Here is a 15934-nt window from a genome sequence, read left to right on the forward strand (position 1 = left end):
TTACTTTTCATGAAAAGAAATGTATTTTAATGGAAAACAGACTGCTACCTTAAATTTTTTAGCACTACATTAATTTTTTAAATGGAAAAATTCTCTGCCTGGTGAGGGAACAGATAGTAACAAAAGTGCAAGGAATGGCCAGGTATAAAATCCCTTTAAGCTTCACAATGTGGGCTAATTAGCTTCAGTATGTTCACATATTTAAGTCTCCTTATTTGATTATGTCAGAGAAATTTTCCTGTCTATCTCACACTGCACAGAGAAAATTTTTGCTGCAAATAGTGTTAGTGGAAAATCTCAGGTGAAAAGCTAAGAACTAAATAGATTATTCTGTCCTAAGGACCTAAGTGAACTCCATCAAAAATCAGTGAAAACAACAATAAACTTCAGGCAGTTGGACAGTATCTCACACAGTAGGTAACAGCACCAGACTGACACCTTTATTCTCTAATTAAGGCAAACACTTCAGCCGTCATGACAGCGATATGTTGGTGACATTTCTCATTCCAGATTCATTACCTGAATTCCATTACTAGGGCTTGAACCTAGATGATATTGATGTTCCGGTGCAAGCCAGCAAAACCGCAGGTTTGTATTTACAAATAGACATATGCCACTTGTATGTCAGACTGGCACCTCCACAAGCTGAGAAATGAGGCTTGAGTTGAAGAGGCAAATCAGACTGATCTGCACCTCCTCAGATGGAAGTATTAATTTCTGTTTAGACTCATGCAAATAGAGTGTAGGCTCTAGGCTGCGATTTGACAATTCACGCTTTTCGCGCTATCCGTCCTCGTTCTCTCCCCTTCCATTCACCAGCCCAACGCGGGAGGTTGGCACTCCTGCCCACGTTACTGACAAAACTTTCCTATCAGGGCACAGCCCCAACTTACATTAACCTGAACATAAGCCACTGTTGCCAGGGCACACAGCACGTAGCAATGAAGGACAAGGCCAGTAACATGCTTCTCAGAAGCTGTATTGCTTTTCTGAAGTGGATGTACATTTTATGTAAAAAGTAAAATATTCTACCTGGGACTGATACGTAAGCTTTCAGCTGATTTTTATGCAGAACACATACTATGGAAAAAATGGTATAAAAAATTAGAGGAGTGGCGCTTTTTTTTCCCCTCAAGAGAACATCTGCACTGTGAAGTTTGAGTATAGATTCTTACTTGACAGAAAAGTGTGCTTACGTTATTTTTTGAACCTTCTCCAATTCTTGTCATACAGGTATTTAGAAAAAGCAATTAAATATTTAACAGTCTTCCAGTTTCCTTTCCAAATATGACATTTCATCTGGAATTAACTGTGATAAAATATGATGCAATGCACTTATTCTTGGCCTGCATATTTCTTCCCGGCATGGTTGTATTTGTTCTTAATTTAACTGGCACAAAATATTCAACTTTTCCTCAAAAATAGCATTGCACACAAAGCCTACAGTTACACAGAACAGTACGAGGTAATATGCAGAAGGCACTCAAATACCTTTCTCCGTAGGTCAGGGGTATGTGCTTCTTAATTTTCTATCTATGTATCCATCAAAATGAAGGATACCAAAATAATGGATTTTGCAATGAAGTTAAAATTCTATACAATTTTCTACTAATTCAAATATCTATAAGTAATGCAACTAGACATGCTTATCTTTTTCCAGTAGAATGAAGAAGTGATATTTTTGTATGCATTTTGAGTATTACTGTTCTCTCTTTGCATGTCAGGTATTAAATTTGGAGATATAGTTTAAGTTTTTTACCCTTTTAAAAACCTGCATTTTGAAAGTAATTGTATTCATTAACCAGAAAATAAAGTTGTGCATATTGAAAACACGCTCCCCGTATCTGCATGTTTGGGGTTGGTTTTTTTTTCCCCTTCTCTTTGTGAATTCTTATTATGGGGAAATAAAGCATATTATGCAGGTTTCAGCCTCACACTTTGAGGAACAACAAAGACAAAAGGGAAAACCTGTTCTGCCTGCCTTGTGGGGATAAGACAAGAAACATTAGGCTTAAGTGGCAGCTCTTATGTGCTAAGGCTGCAAAGATAATGAGAGACATTGTCTGTAGGGACACAAGATCCCAATCCTGGAGACTTTTAGTGAGACAGTCGCCAATCTGAAGCATGTGGAGTCGAGTCGCCCCTACCTTAGGGCTGTGGAAGGACTGCTTGAGGCCACTTTCTACCCTGTAACCTATGGTTTCAATGTATTTATATTTCTTTCTTCAGTGCTATAGCAGCACTCGGTGCCATAGCAGTGCTCTGTAACGACAGTATCCCACTGAATTACACAGGATTTACAAAATTTCCGTAAGTTTATGGAAATTACACAAAGTGTCTTGAGGTAGTGAGCTCTGTTGCTGTTAAGCTTTAGTGTGCACTGCAGGTCCGCTGTTCCGTCAAGTCCTCGGCATTTCTATAGCCCCGATTCTCAGGAATCCGCCGTTTCCATGCTAAAACTCAAGTCTGACCATTAGCAGCTGAGAGGCCCAACGTGGTTTCAGTTTTGCCCAGTTTCTTGGAAGCCCGCATCACGTTACCCACCCTCCCACCATGCCCATAGGCAGGCCTGCCATGGCTCCGGAACAGAGAGATCCCTCTCATTCTTCTTTTCACCCTTCTCCAAGAAGCCACAGCGTCATGCCTCCCATTTCCCTGCCGCCGGCTTCCCAAGCCCGCCACCGCCCCGGCCACGCAGGCGACAGCGCGGGTGAATTCCGCCCAGAGCGGCTGCACGCGGTTCCCGGCGGGGCAGAAGCCCCCAGAGCCCGGGGCGGGGGCTGGGGCGGGGGCCGCACAGCACGCCCGCCCGCCCGCCAGCCAGCGTCGCCGAGGCCCGCAGGGCCTAGCTGGGGCGCACAGTGCCCGCACTCGCTCGGCGCCCGGGAAGGCCGGTCACGCCGCTGCTCCCAGCAGGGCGGCGCCCAGGCTGACCGCCAGCATGTTCGCGAGCGCCCCCCGGGCTCCCGCCGCCCGCCGCAGCGCGCAGGCGCGGCGCGTGGGGCACTACACCCCCCAGGGGGCAGCGGTGCGCCAGCCAGGTCCCAGCAGGTACTGCGGGACAGCCGCGCCTTCCTCTCCGGCCTCGTCGCAGAGCCTGTCGGGAGCGCGGGTCCCGCTGCAGTGGCCCTCCGCTGAGTTCCCCCGCGGGCTCACACTATGCCCTCCCTGTCCTGCGGCGGCGCGGTCCCTCCACAGGGGCACAGCGAGCCCTGTACCGCAAACGTTTCCCCCCCCGCGCACTTTTTCACGCCCCCCGCCCGTGTCCCGGCCACTTCCGCTTCCGGCCGCACCCTTCCGCTCCCACAGTGCCCCGCGCCGAATCATGGACCACAATGGTGAGGAGGGGAGAGGCCGGGAGACCCATTTATACCCGTCTCCTCCCGGCCCCGCTCTGCGCTACCGGGCGGGGAGAGGCCGCGCGCGGGGCCGCTGGGTGTGGGGCGGCACCAGGGCAGCAGCGGGATGCAGCCCGGCGCCCGGTAATGCTGGCGGGGCCCGGGTTCGCTGCGGTTCCCCGCGGGCCGCGCGGCGGGGCCTGGTCTCTCCCCTCAGCGCCGGGCTCCCGGTGCCCCGCTGCCCTCTTCCTTCGGCCGCCCCCACTCCCCCGGCACGGCGGCGCTCGGCCCCCGCCCCTAGCGGAGCTCGGCCGCCGGCCCGAGAGGCCGCTCTGCGGCTGGAGCCCCCTCTCCCGTCCCGAGCAGGCCGCGGAGGGAGTTGACGCCGCGTCAGGCGCGGCGGAGGTGACTGCGCGCTCTCGGGTCGGGCGGGCGGCCTTGCGCTGAGCCGTCCGGCGTGCCCGGAGGCCGTCGGCCCACTGCGAGTGGGCACAGGCTGTAGCGTTTCGGAGGCGGCAGCGAGGCGCTTGTTCGCTCGCTGCGTTTCCCGGTTCCGTGGCGGTCCTCGGGAGAGGGAAGCTTTCTCGCGTGCGTAGAGCCGGTTTTTTAGCTCCGGTATTTGGCTGGTTGGCGTCCGGGTGTACTCTGACGAATAGGCGAGTGGACGTAGGGTTTTTTGCTAGGGGTTTTTTGTGGGTTTTCTTCCCCTTAGCAAAGTTTGCATGATAAATTGATGAAGTATGGTATTTGATGTATATTTATGAATTTTTAAAAAACCTTAAATACAAAAATAGAACGTAAGTTGGTGAAGGGGACAGTTCAGGAGAATGTATTGCCTGTAATTAGAGCTTCTCTAAGTAGTCTTCAGAACTTTGACATGTTTTTCGTGTTTCCTTCTGGACTTAATCCTGCTAATTATGCTTACATAGACTGGAATTTATTATCCTCCCATGAAATGACTAATAAACTTGCTAGTTTGGATTAGCTGAGCAGCTCACTCATGTAAATATTCTTAGCTTGCAAAGGTATATGGAAGAAAAGTGTCAGAACGTAATTATTTCCCGTTGGCAGTTCAGTGGACTAGATAATATGCAAGTTGTGGGGTTTTTAAAATATGTTTTAGTTGTCCCTATTTGCAAGTGGATTGAGGTCCTGCAGAGACTTTTTCTGGTCTGTAGTGTTGTGTTTTTTTTGTATCCTAGTAGAAAATGGAATTTCCCAACAAGTGGAAAATAGACAGCTTTAGCATTATCTCTGATGTTCTAGTCCAGCAGTCTCTGGGGTAGCCTAGTATCACAGCTGTATGTATGCTGGGTCATCTGTTTTGCCAGCAGGACAGCCTGAACAAAAGCAACAAATGAACAAAGTAAAAACAGGCTTTATTGGTTTTGCCTTTTTACACATTGTCTTTTAGAGTGAAAAGTGTCAACCACAGTGCTAAGAGGAATAAATACATTTGATCTGTCAGAGGAAATTGAGGGCTCTTGCTTTTGAGGTAAAGTGACTGTCTGGGCACAGTCCCAATTTAAAACTTTGCTGCAGTTCCTAGTTTTGGTGGTAGCTGGTAAATAACTTGGAGCAACCCCCTTCCTTTTTTTTTTCTTGTTTTTCCTCTGACTGTGTTGTGTGGGGTGCTTATAGGCTTTGAGGGACAGTGGTTTGTGAGGCATTGTGCAGAATTACACTAATGGGGCCCTAATTTCAGTGTCCAGATGCTACCATGCTGTAATCCTGTGGGACCTCTGTGATCATTCCAGGGCTGCAGTGCCATATCAAGTGGAATGGCAGGGCTCACACTCAGTAACAGCTTGTGGCACACCCCTTTGAGGCTGTTCATGTCCCGCTTTGAAGCATCTGTCAAAATAGCATTTTCAGTTAAAATGAAAATGCAGTGGGTAGATTTGTGAAGGACATAACTTTATTTTTATATGTATGAGATGTTGTGCAGTGGTTTAAGATACAGTCACTGGAAGTTGAGAGAGTTGTACCTCCTTCGTTGGTGTTGTTACTTGTCTAGATTCTCTCTTGGAGCCTGTATCTACTGATGCATGTGCCAGGCTATTTCTTCTTTGCCCAGATTTAAATCTGATTAAAGAGGATTCTGTATGTAGTGGGGAACAGTAATTTTCAGTTTAGCAAGGGTATTACTACATACTTTTAAGTACTGATATTTTTGTGATACTTTGTGCTAAACTTATAAGTGGTATGTCAAGATGCTGTGTTAATATGGAAACTAGTTTCCTTCCAACTTCAATAAACAAGTTACATAAATTGTAAAAATTATCTTTTCTCATAAGAAATTCTATGTTGTCAAGGTTTTACAAAGAATTGACTCTTCAGTACTGTTCATGCTCTGAGAGGAGCTATACAATTAATGCTTTTTTTCCCTGTTGTGGAGAAATGACAGACTAACTAACTTTTTAAAACAGCTTTATTTTTAGACCTACATTTCCTAAAATCATGGTTGTTTCCAATATAGTTTTGTTACTTGACTTCTAGAAGAAATTGTATGTGAAGATACTTATTTTCTAGTGATCAGACTTTGACATGTTGTATGAGTCTTAAACAAGCTTTCAAAATTATTTCTCTTACAACTCCTCTGTTAATATTTAGCCTCTTTAGAAGCTACTAGATAACTGAAAAATTACATAAGCTTTTTTTCTTTCGTAGACAATGATTTGCAAGGAACAAATAGTTCAGGATCATTGGGTGGTCTTGACGTTCGTAGAAGAATCCCTATAAAGCTTATCTCAAAACAAACCAATAAAACCAAACCTGCACCTCGAACTCCAAGAAATATGAACAGGATGCCTTCAAAGACACAAACTGGTGATGAAGGTAAATTAATATAAGTACTAGCCCAGTAGTAGGGAAGTATATTACCCTGTGGCATTGTTCAAGACTTTAGTCAGTCTTTGGAGACTTGGAGTCCAAGGTTCTGTCCGAGTGCAAAACAAGTTTCAAATTTCCAGCTACTGCTGCACTCACAAGGGTTAAGTGGTGCACATTCCCAAAACAGGCTGTCTCTACTATTTTGACTGTACCTTTCTGTAGAATGGGCCCAGCAGATTGGAAGTGCTGTGGCATTTCTTGATGATTTCAGTATAGAGCGACACAGGCTCTTAATAGCAGCGGGTGTCAACTAGGAAAGCGTTGTGGTTGGCTCGTGTCTTTCTTTTCTTTCTTCTTTCCACAGAAGAATTTGATTACAACGAAGAGGAGCGATACGAATGCAAAGGAGGTGAAATGTTTGGCAATCAAAGGAGATTCCCTGGACCCATCTTTTGGGACTATAAGGTAAAGTCATGGATGGGAAGTCATGAATCTTTGTGAATCATACCTAACTGTAGGTAGTCCTGCTAAATACCTTCTTAAATAAAAGTGTTTCCATTACTTTTGACTGACTGAAAATACATCTGTTGCTTTCTCAACTAATTCAGAAACAATGGGTGTGTTGGTGATAATTCAAATGAGAAGCTTTAGTGATGTGGCATTTTGTTCTCCCACCCTCTCCTCTATCTATCAGATAAACTTGCTGGGGGAAAAGGACGATACACCAGTCCACTTCTGTGATAAGTGTGGATTGCCCATCAAAATGTATGGACGCATGGTGAGTGAAATGATGAGTGAAAGACGCAGCCATGGTTTCCCTTTAGGTAAAATTTTTACTATGTTTTGCTATGTCTCTGAGGCCTCTAGAGGCTGCTGATTTCAGCAGGCTTCTGAATAAACAGCAGAAGAATGTCAGGATGGAATCAATGGTCTTCATTGCTGAAGTGTTTTTGTTCCATCTGTCTGGCTGATTTCACTTTACCACTTGGTTTAATAAAGAAAGCTTGAAAGTGTTAAACAAAAAAATCAGAACACCATCGCAAACAAAAAACCCTTCAAGTTCAGTGAGTTTTGACCTTATGCTACTTACTTTTAAAAATAAGCTCTTTATCTCAGTTGAAGACTTGCAGTGAAGTTAAAAACACTGTTCACTTTTATGACCCTTGAAAATTGGTGTAGCAAAATCAGAGATTAATTTATATTTCCAAGTTTGATATAACAGGCTTCAGGATCTGACTTAATGATGGGTAATGCTTTTAAAACTCTCCTTCCTTGCCAGCAAGACAAGTGTAATTAGATTGCATATGCAGCTTCTGTAAATGTTCAGTTTTGGTATTATTGCAAGACTTAATCTTTTGCCCATACTTTTTGCCAACTCTTAAATCAAACAAACCTACCCCCAAAAAACCAAACTTGACACAAACTGTTTCAGAAAGCTTCTGTGCAAAGATGCTGTAAACTGCTAACTACCACTATGCCTGTTCACATCATAGGTAACTTAAGTTACTTCTGTTATTAGAAATTGTGTGCTGGAGGGAGGTTCTGTATTCTGCAAAATGATATAGATATTTATATACAGTGTCTTAACAGAGCCATTTTTTGTCTCTAGATACCTTGCAAGCATGTTTTCTGCTATGACTGTGCTATACTACATGAGAAAAAGGGAGACAAGATGTGTCCAGGGTAAGTTATCTCAAGATTTGTTGTTAAAGGAAATGTAGGATAGTAACTTCAGTATCTTATTTCAGATACTGTATTAACATGGCTCTTTTTTACATACATTTAGCAGAGGCAGTAGCATATTCTCTACTACACCACTTGATTATAGATTCATATCCCATATTTTGGGATTGTAAGAGATCAGTGTTTACTTTGCTGTTTAAGTATTTGTGTAGATAACCTGTTTTTGCTCTAATTTGAAAAGGAATAAATGGCAGTTTAATTTTCTTAGTGAGAGTGACTCCTGGTAAGTCTTACTGCGTAGAAGGAATTTGTGAGAGAGTGATGCTATTTATAAATTTCCACCTCATGAAATTTTTATGTTCTTTCATAATTGTGTTTGGAGACTTAAAAACTAGATAAACTTCAAAATCAATGAAATGTTTCTTTGATTGCTACAGTGCGGGGGGGGGAATTGTCAGTTCTAATTTGGGTAGTCATGGTAAACTGGTTGACTCTTAGCAAAAAAAAAAAAAAAAAGCAGATTGAGCTCTCTGTGCTGACAATAAACCAATATTCTTTTCTGATGTAGCTGTAATGAGCCTGTGCAGCGAATCGAGCAGTGTATCCGTGGGTCTCTCTTCATGTGTAGCATCGTTCAGGGGTGCAAGAGAACTTACCTGTCACAGAGGGACTTACAAGCTCACATCAACCACCGTCATATGAGAGCGGGGAAGCCTGTTACTCGTCCTCCAATTGAACCTGTACATCCTCCTATTGCCCCGCCGCCTGCCGAAATTCCTGAGCGTTTTATAATGCCACCTGAGAAACATCATATGAGCCACATTCCGCCAAAGCAGCACATCATGATGCCGCCACCTCCTTTACAGCATGTGCCACACGAGCATTATAACCAGCCACATGAAGACATCCGTGCGCCTCCTGCGGAGATGTCAATGGCTCCACCGCCGCCTCGCCCCGTCAGTCAGGACACCTTCCGCATTTCAACAAGAAAACACAGCAACTTAATAACTGTCCCTATTCAGGATGATTCAAATTCAGGTGCTCGAGAGCCACCTCCACCAGCCCCTGCCCCTGCTCATCATCATCCTGAATACCAGGGTCAACCGGTGGTATCGCACCCTCATCATATTATGCCTCCACAGCAACATTATGCGCCACCTCCCCCACCACCTCCACCAATAAGCCATCCGCTGCAGCATCCTCCCCAGGCAGCAGGTACTCCACACATGGTGTATAGCCAAGCTCCTCCACCACCAATGACCTCTGCTCCTCCTCCAATAACCCCGCCACCTGGACATATAATTGCCCAGATGCCACCATATATGAATCATCCGCCTCCAGGACCTCCCCCTCCTCAGCACGGAGGCCCCCCTGTAAATGTAAATGCACCCCCTCCCCATCACTATAATCCTAACTCTTTGCCACAGTTCAGCGAAGATCAAGGAACTCTTAGTCCCCCTTTCACACAGCCTGGGGGAATGAGTCCTGGGATATGGCCAGCTCCACGGGGGCCGCCTCCACCTCCAAGGATGCAAGGGCCTCCTGCTCAGGCCCCGCTTCCTGGACCACACCACCCTGATCAAGCCAGATACAGACCCTATTACCAATGATATGAGCAATTACATGAATAGAGAGTGCTATGAAGAGGATGAAACTATATACAGCAGCCTTTTAATTAATTGTTTTGGGGTTATTTTGTTGTGGCTTTTTTAAATACTGTCATTTTGACTGTAAGACATTTTGGGGTTTGAATCTTAAATGATTTTTAAGCCTTGGCTGTAGGACTCTGACTTAAATATTCTGTAGTGCTAAAATAAGTGGCTTAGTAGACCACGGTTGCGTTTTAACAGAACTTCTGTCTCTAGTGTGGCGAAATTGTCCTAAGATGAACACTTGTAATATTTCCTGGAGAAAATGAACACGTGTTGTACCATTCTGAATATTGTTTTTCTTAAATCCAGTGCTTAGTTTCACTTGTGATACGTTTTTGTTAACCTGTGTACAATAATTAAATTGAAATATGGTTGTAAAAGTGGTGGGTTTTTATATGAAGTTAACACAGGCATAGTTCCACACCATTTCGGCACTAAACTTTCTAAATGGGCAGCATAATGAAATATTAAGGGAATCTTAATATTTCTCCTACTGACAGTTACCATTGCTCATAATAAATTCAGGCTATGGTGAATTCATGGCACTAGAAATCAGACATGCAGAATACTGCATTTCAACTTTTTTTTTTTTCCATAAATTTATGCAGCAAGATAAATTTCTCAGAAATGCAGATTTAGGCCTGACACAAAACCATGTAATAAGTTATTGTGGGTTTTGGTGTTGTTTTTTTGGGGGGGAATTGAGTTTTTGGCGGTTTTTTGTTTGGAAGTTAGTTTTGGTTCAGAAGGTTCTGTTTACATGTACTCGCTGGCGTTGAATTCAAACTATAGTGTTTACCTATGGCTGTGTTCGTGTGGAAGTGGCTGTGAATTGGCTCACCATGTCAGAGAAGCAGTTTATTTTTGGTAGGGAAATGGTGTTTGCCTCTGTCACCTTATGTAGTATGTACAGTAGGAAAATTTTCCATTTGGGTAGCCGGGAGTGGTCTGAAATCCCTTATGTAGATATAAAGAAATAATAAAAAACTACAAATCATTCATCTGTTTTAATTTTGTGACACAGATTTAATTGAACAGACAATAGTTAGGTGTTTTGCTTTTTTAAAAAAGTAGCAATATAAGCAGGCCCTCAGGTCTTTTTTGGCCCAAAGTTTATGTTTTATAAGCATATTTTTAAAGAGAAATATAATATAAAGTGAGAATGTTCTTTTTTTAGTGCTGCTGGTAGCAGAACTGGACAATAATAAGAGTACTGTCTGTCTTTGGAGTGCTTATCTTTGCATTTCTAATCAATGTTAGTGCTGAACCTTTGTTTTTTCGAAATGCCACATTTCTAGCAGTGGTGCTTCTAGATGAAGAAATCCTTTGAGCTTTTTCTAAGGTTTGTAATGTCCTACTGTTCTCGAATAATCTGAACCATCGCAAAGCCTCTGTTACTATTTATTTTGTAAACCTTTTTTCCTGCCTCAGAAGTGTTAACTTTATGAAAGAGCTTTGGCAGTGCAACATTCCAAATTTTGTCATTTGAAGTATAAACTGCATATTTTTTAATTACCAGCGCAAGGGCTCTTTAGACTTAACTCTCTGTTCTTGACTACCATTGATTTCCTTGTGACTAAGGGCAGATCTTTTAGACTACCTTTCAAATAAATCCTTCAGAGATGTGCAAATAAATTCTGAGATGTACAAATAAGTTCTGGGGGTATACAAATGGCCAGTAAGTGTCAACTGATTAAAAGCTGTCACATGCTTCTTTCTAAGACAGAGTTCTTTGTTTTGGGTTCACTGAAAAGTCAGTCATTTTAAATAAAACTGGCAAAGAAAACAAGGCGGATTGTGATAGTGTGCTATGGTACAGGGTTGGTTGAAAATTTGCTGGTTTAGTGTGTGTGAAGGCAAAAATTACTCTGCCAGCGTTATTTTATTTCGGTAATGCAATAAACGCATGAAGAACTTCTAAGGACCCCTTTTGTCGCTGTGAAATTACTTGGTAGGAGGTGGCAGGCTTAGGCAGGTTTGTATTGCAGCATATAACTTCATCTGGGATGAAATCTGTGTGTCTGATGATTATTCTTTGACTCTGCAAAGCCAAACTTGGGTGTGACATACCTGTTTTAAACAGACTTGCTGATGGTTCTAGGTACCAGCTTCATTTTTTTTTAGGCTGAGAAGGTGACACATGGGGGTTTATGGGGATACCTGGTGACAGGCTTTTGTGCAGGGAGGTGCATCAACCTCACCTGTGCACACTTGGTTTGCAAAATAAGACATTCTGAAATAGCTATTACCTGTCAATTGCAGGTGATGAGGAAATAAGGCAACTCTTTCCATCGTGCTAGTTTTGAGAAATAAGTTGGGCTGCGTACTTCTGTTACGCATTGACTAGACTGTCATGAAGCAGGTGAAGGGTTCAAACTTACTAATTCTGGTTCCACTGCTCATCTTGAAGTTACTGCCAAAGTGCTTTTCTGGAAGTGCTGAGGCAATTGAGTTGATTAAGGGAAAACAGCAGCCTTTGCTCCATCAAAAAGCACAAATGATAAATGTCACTGTAGAGAATGTGTGAGAAATCTTTTTCTATTTCTCTCTGAGGCAAAGGTGATATATGTCATGTGGACAATGATCTGTTACCCAAAAAATCAGTGGGATCCCTTGAATTGTTTAGTGACCATGGATCAAAAGTCTTTGTGACAGAGGACTTACTGAAAAGTCATCTTATGTAGGCAGGACTTGGACTTGGGCCAAATGTCTATGTCTTGCTTGTATAGGAAGATCTCAATCAATTTTTTAATTAAGCCTTAAGTATACCTGTGTAACTAAGGGTACTGTTGATGCTTCCATATTTACAAAGTTAAAAAATGTCTGCGTTCATCAAAACTGTATGTTAACAGTTTAAGTTGTTTATGGGGTTTTTGGCATTTTTTTTTCCCCTTCCCTTCTCGGTTGGGTGGTTGGGTGGTTGGGGTGTTTTTTGCAAAATACCTTATTGTTTCAGTGTGAAGTTCAGAAAAGCCATAGTTGTATTTAATTGTATAATTGACAGCCTTAGAAATGGTGAGATGGACTTGCAAATTTTTTTGATTCCTACTTACGTCTTCCTGTAAAGAAAGAGAAACATTTGAATTGAATTATGTTTGTTTTGAGTAAATATCCCTGTCTGTGGCAGTGGTCTCCTTCCTGAGGCATTGCCGAGCAGATCTCAAGTTTTGAAGAGAATGCTGACAGCATTTAAATTTGTTACCCATTGTAGGTTCCTCTAATGTCACATAAGGGAATGAAAGGGTTTGATGGTTTGTGTCCTCCATGGAATGAATGAAAGGACACCAGCAGACAGCCTGAAAACATCCGTGGCTTAGATGCTTGACTCCTTACGCTTTATCTTCAATTCCATCTATAACCTTTAAGCAAAAGGATTGCCTGCAGCCATGCATGCTTTACAAGACACAGGCGTGAACATGTACTTTATTTACGTTTGGTGTTTTTCTTAAAAATGCTATTAACATAAAGATTGGATGCCTGCATGTGTTAAATGATATTTTTCATGCCTTTTAAAAAAAAAAAGAAAAATGAAAAATGTGCATTATTTTTTAAAAATCTGATCCAAGACAATTGGAAAACCTTACCGGATGGAGTTGCTACTTCTTTTCACTTACTGCTCTCAAAGGAGCATCAAATTCTGTTTGTTAAAAAAATAAAGTGGAAGTAACTTGCGTTCATTCCATGCTAGAGTTTGCCCAGGTAGCAAGGGAGAAAAATGGTCTCCTGTATTATGTGAAGTCGTGTTCTCCAAAGCACATTTGTGGATATGCTTTCTCTGTGGACCGAGTCTGGATACACCTCTCTGTTCTTAAAATGTTTTCTGCTCTGTAAAGCTTGTGTCTGATTTTGTGTGGTTTCTCTCTGCGTGCGTTGCCGTGCTGCTGACAAAAGCATGCAGAGGGTCGCGTCGGAAGGTACCGTCAAGCCGGGGGCTGGAGGAGCACGTGGGATTGCAGTTGCAACGTAGCACTGAACAGAAATAAGTTTGAAATTTTCCTGTTCCTGTATATGACACCGTGGGGTCCAGTGCAGCAGAAAAACATGCCATGTTCATATTCACTTTCATCCTGGCTCCACGTTTCTGAAGGAACTGTCAGTATTTTACATGTTGTATTTCCCCTGTTTTTTATGTTACGGTGTTAAAAACAATTCTTGGCAATTCTTAAATTGTCTTTATATAGTAATGGTGTCCTCACAACTGTGAGGGTCTTCACTGTGTTCAGGTATGTTATAGTAATGATTCATACTGATCAGTTTGTAAACGGAACTAGCTGCATTTGTTTGGGCAAAGTGAGTGAGAAAAATGAAGTTAAATAAAGCTCCTTTTAGTCTTGACTTAGCCATAAGACACAGTGACTTTAGAAACTTTTACTACTTGGAATTGCATCTCTTCGTTCTCTAAATATGGAGCATTAATTTGTTAGTTTTGTTTTTTTAAATTGTTTACAGTTTTGACTCTGTTCATGACTACAAGAGATTAAAAGATTAAAAAATCCAGCATACGTCCGGAAAGGTGTGGGTGGAATAGCAGCAGGAAGCTGGTAAATTAGCTCAGTCATCTTGAAACTTTTATCATTCGTTTTGATAATAGAATGCCAGTGATTCTCGAGTGCCAGTAGGACAGATTGTAATACGATTCTTCTGTTAATGGAAAGAGTGATAATGTCTGCAAGCGGGCAGGAATGTCTCCATTTTTACATAGTAATATTTCACAAAAGAACTTCAGCTTAACTGCTTAAAAAAAACCAGAGTGAGTGATTTTAAATAGATGTGAATGTGTCAGTCGACAAGAGTTTTCTTCAGTTTTATTTGTGAAAACCAATGCTTGAACACGGCTCCAAGGTAATTTATGGTGAATTATTTCCTACACTAAATAAAAACACCTGAGTAAAAATGAGAGTTCCTGCACTTGTTCTTTGCCGTTTCTGGATCGGGTAAACTTTCAGGCATTTTCTTAGGAAGCAGAAGGGAGCAGATATTTTCTTAAAAAGAGTGAGAAAAGAAAGCTGTCTACATTCAACACAGGGATAAGTAGCAGAGAACTGTGAATGACATTTCTTTCCAGTAAAGAAGTGCTTAAAGATACTTTTTCCTTAATAGAAAGTTAATTTGAAATTGAAAAAAACATAGGGGTTTGCATGTTACAATGCTCTCTCCGCTGGGCCTAAGACCTTTAATAACCCAATAAATTTGAGTTTGTTGTCCCTGTATTTTACACAGGCAATCTCATCTGCACCGCAAAGTGAAAACCAGGCTGGAGAGTAGGCTTGAGCATCGCAGGCTCCATGGCTTCTGTATTTTCCATCCCTCATGCTGCCTGTAAAATGCCTGTTATTTAGTTACCAAGCACCTGCACTGTGCTGAGGACGTGAGCACAGGACTGGAAAGAACAGCCGGAGTCAGAAAGTCCAGATTCCACTGCTACGATGTGGTATCGTGATTTTCATAAATACGTTAGGCCTCACCTTAAAAATAGTTTAGGCTTTTTGTTCCTCTTGCTTCCTCTAACCGGAAAGGATGTTTCAGAATCTCACCGTTGTAAAAATTAGGAACCATCTTTTAGAATCTAGCTTACGTTTATGTTTGGCCACTTTATATCTTTTTTTTTCCTCATAGGACAATATTATTTTTGACCTTTCATAGCCTTTCCTCTCTCTTAGGTTAAACCCCTGGTGTATCTATGTCCCTTTTTGTCAGCCCTTTGAATGCAGGCTCTCCATTCCACAAAGAGCCTCGTAGCAATTTTCCTCATTAACTGCAGTTTGACTTCATCGTTCTTGAACCCGAGGGCTCAATCCCGAAGTTCGGCGTATTTGGAGTGAAGCCTCCCCTGTGTCTGGCACTAATGACTTCCTCATTCCGCTGGGAAAATCTGTTCTGATAGAATCTATGGTTTTTTGGAAGGCTGCATTAGAAAGGCAATTCCGTGACGTCCTGGCTGTACCTGTTCTCAGCTGCTGCTGCGCTGGTTGTCTGGCACGCGACACGTACCTGACATAGCCAGCGAGTCTGCTGTGGCACGCTCAGAAGGGCAGCGGGCTCCTACGACGGCCCGGCACCCACCCGACGCCTGTAGAAAGCCGTCTGCAACACCTCGCTGTGATTACAACCCCCGGCCGCCTCTGCTGCGCCATTGCGGGCGCATGGTCCCCCGCTGCAGAACCGCAGCTCGTTACTCATCTGCAAACGCATGAGTGTGTTTTCTGAATGCTGAACTTCTCTCACCTCAGCCTTCAAGGTCACCTCATTCTTTCTGTGTTCAAAGCCTCCTAGCTTTCATATTGTCTTCCAGCTTGGTTTCATTAGCAGATTTAACAAGATAACTCCAGATTTTTTCGGGGGGAAAAAAAAAAAAGAAAATATTTAACAGATCAGTGCTCCCTCTACCCTGGTACTTCCCTTTCAAAGCTTCGAGCTGTCACCACCTCT

At 42.8% G+C, this 15934-nt stretch overlaps 1 protein-coding gene across 1 annotated transcript; it reads left to right on the plus strand.

The window, feature by feature from the left end:
- Positions 1–5275: 5275 nt before the first annotated feature.
- Positions 5276–9463, plus strand: CBLL1 (Cbl proto-oncogene like 1; the record flags this gene model as incomplete). The annotated part of the gene is made up of 6 exons (XM_082014116.1): positions 5276–5333; positions 6009–6176; positions 6535–6635; positions 6865–6948; positions 7780–7853; positions 8422–9463. 6 exons carry the CDS (start codon positions 5276–5278, stop codon positions 9461–9463), a joined length of 1527 nt encoding a protein of 508 aa, XP_081870242.1.
- Positions 9464–15934: the final 6471 nt, after the last annotated feature.

The sequence above is a fragment of the Phaethon aethereus genome (genome assembly GCF_964289735.1).
Source record: "Phaethon aethereus genome assembly, chromosome: 1".
NCBI lineage: Eukaryota > Metazoa > Chordata > Aves > Phaethontiformes > Phaethontidae > Phaethon > Phaethon aethereus.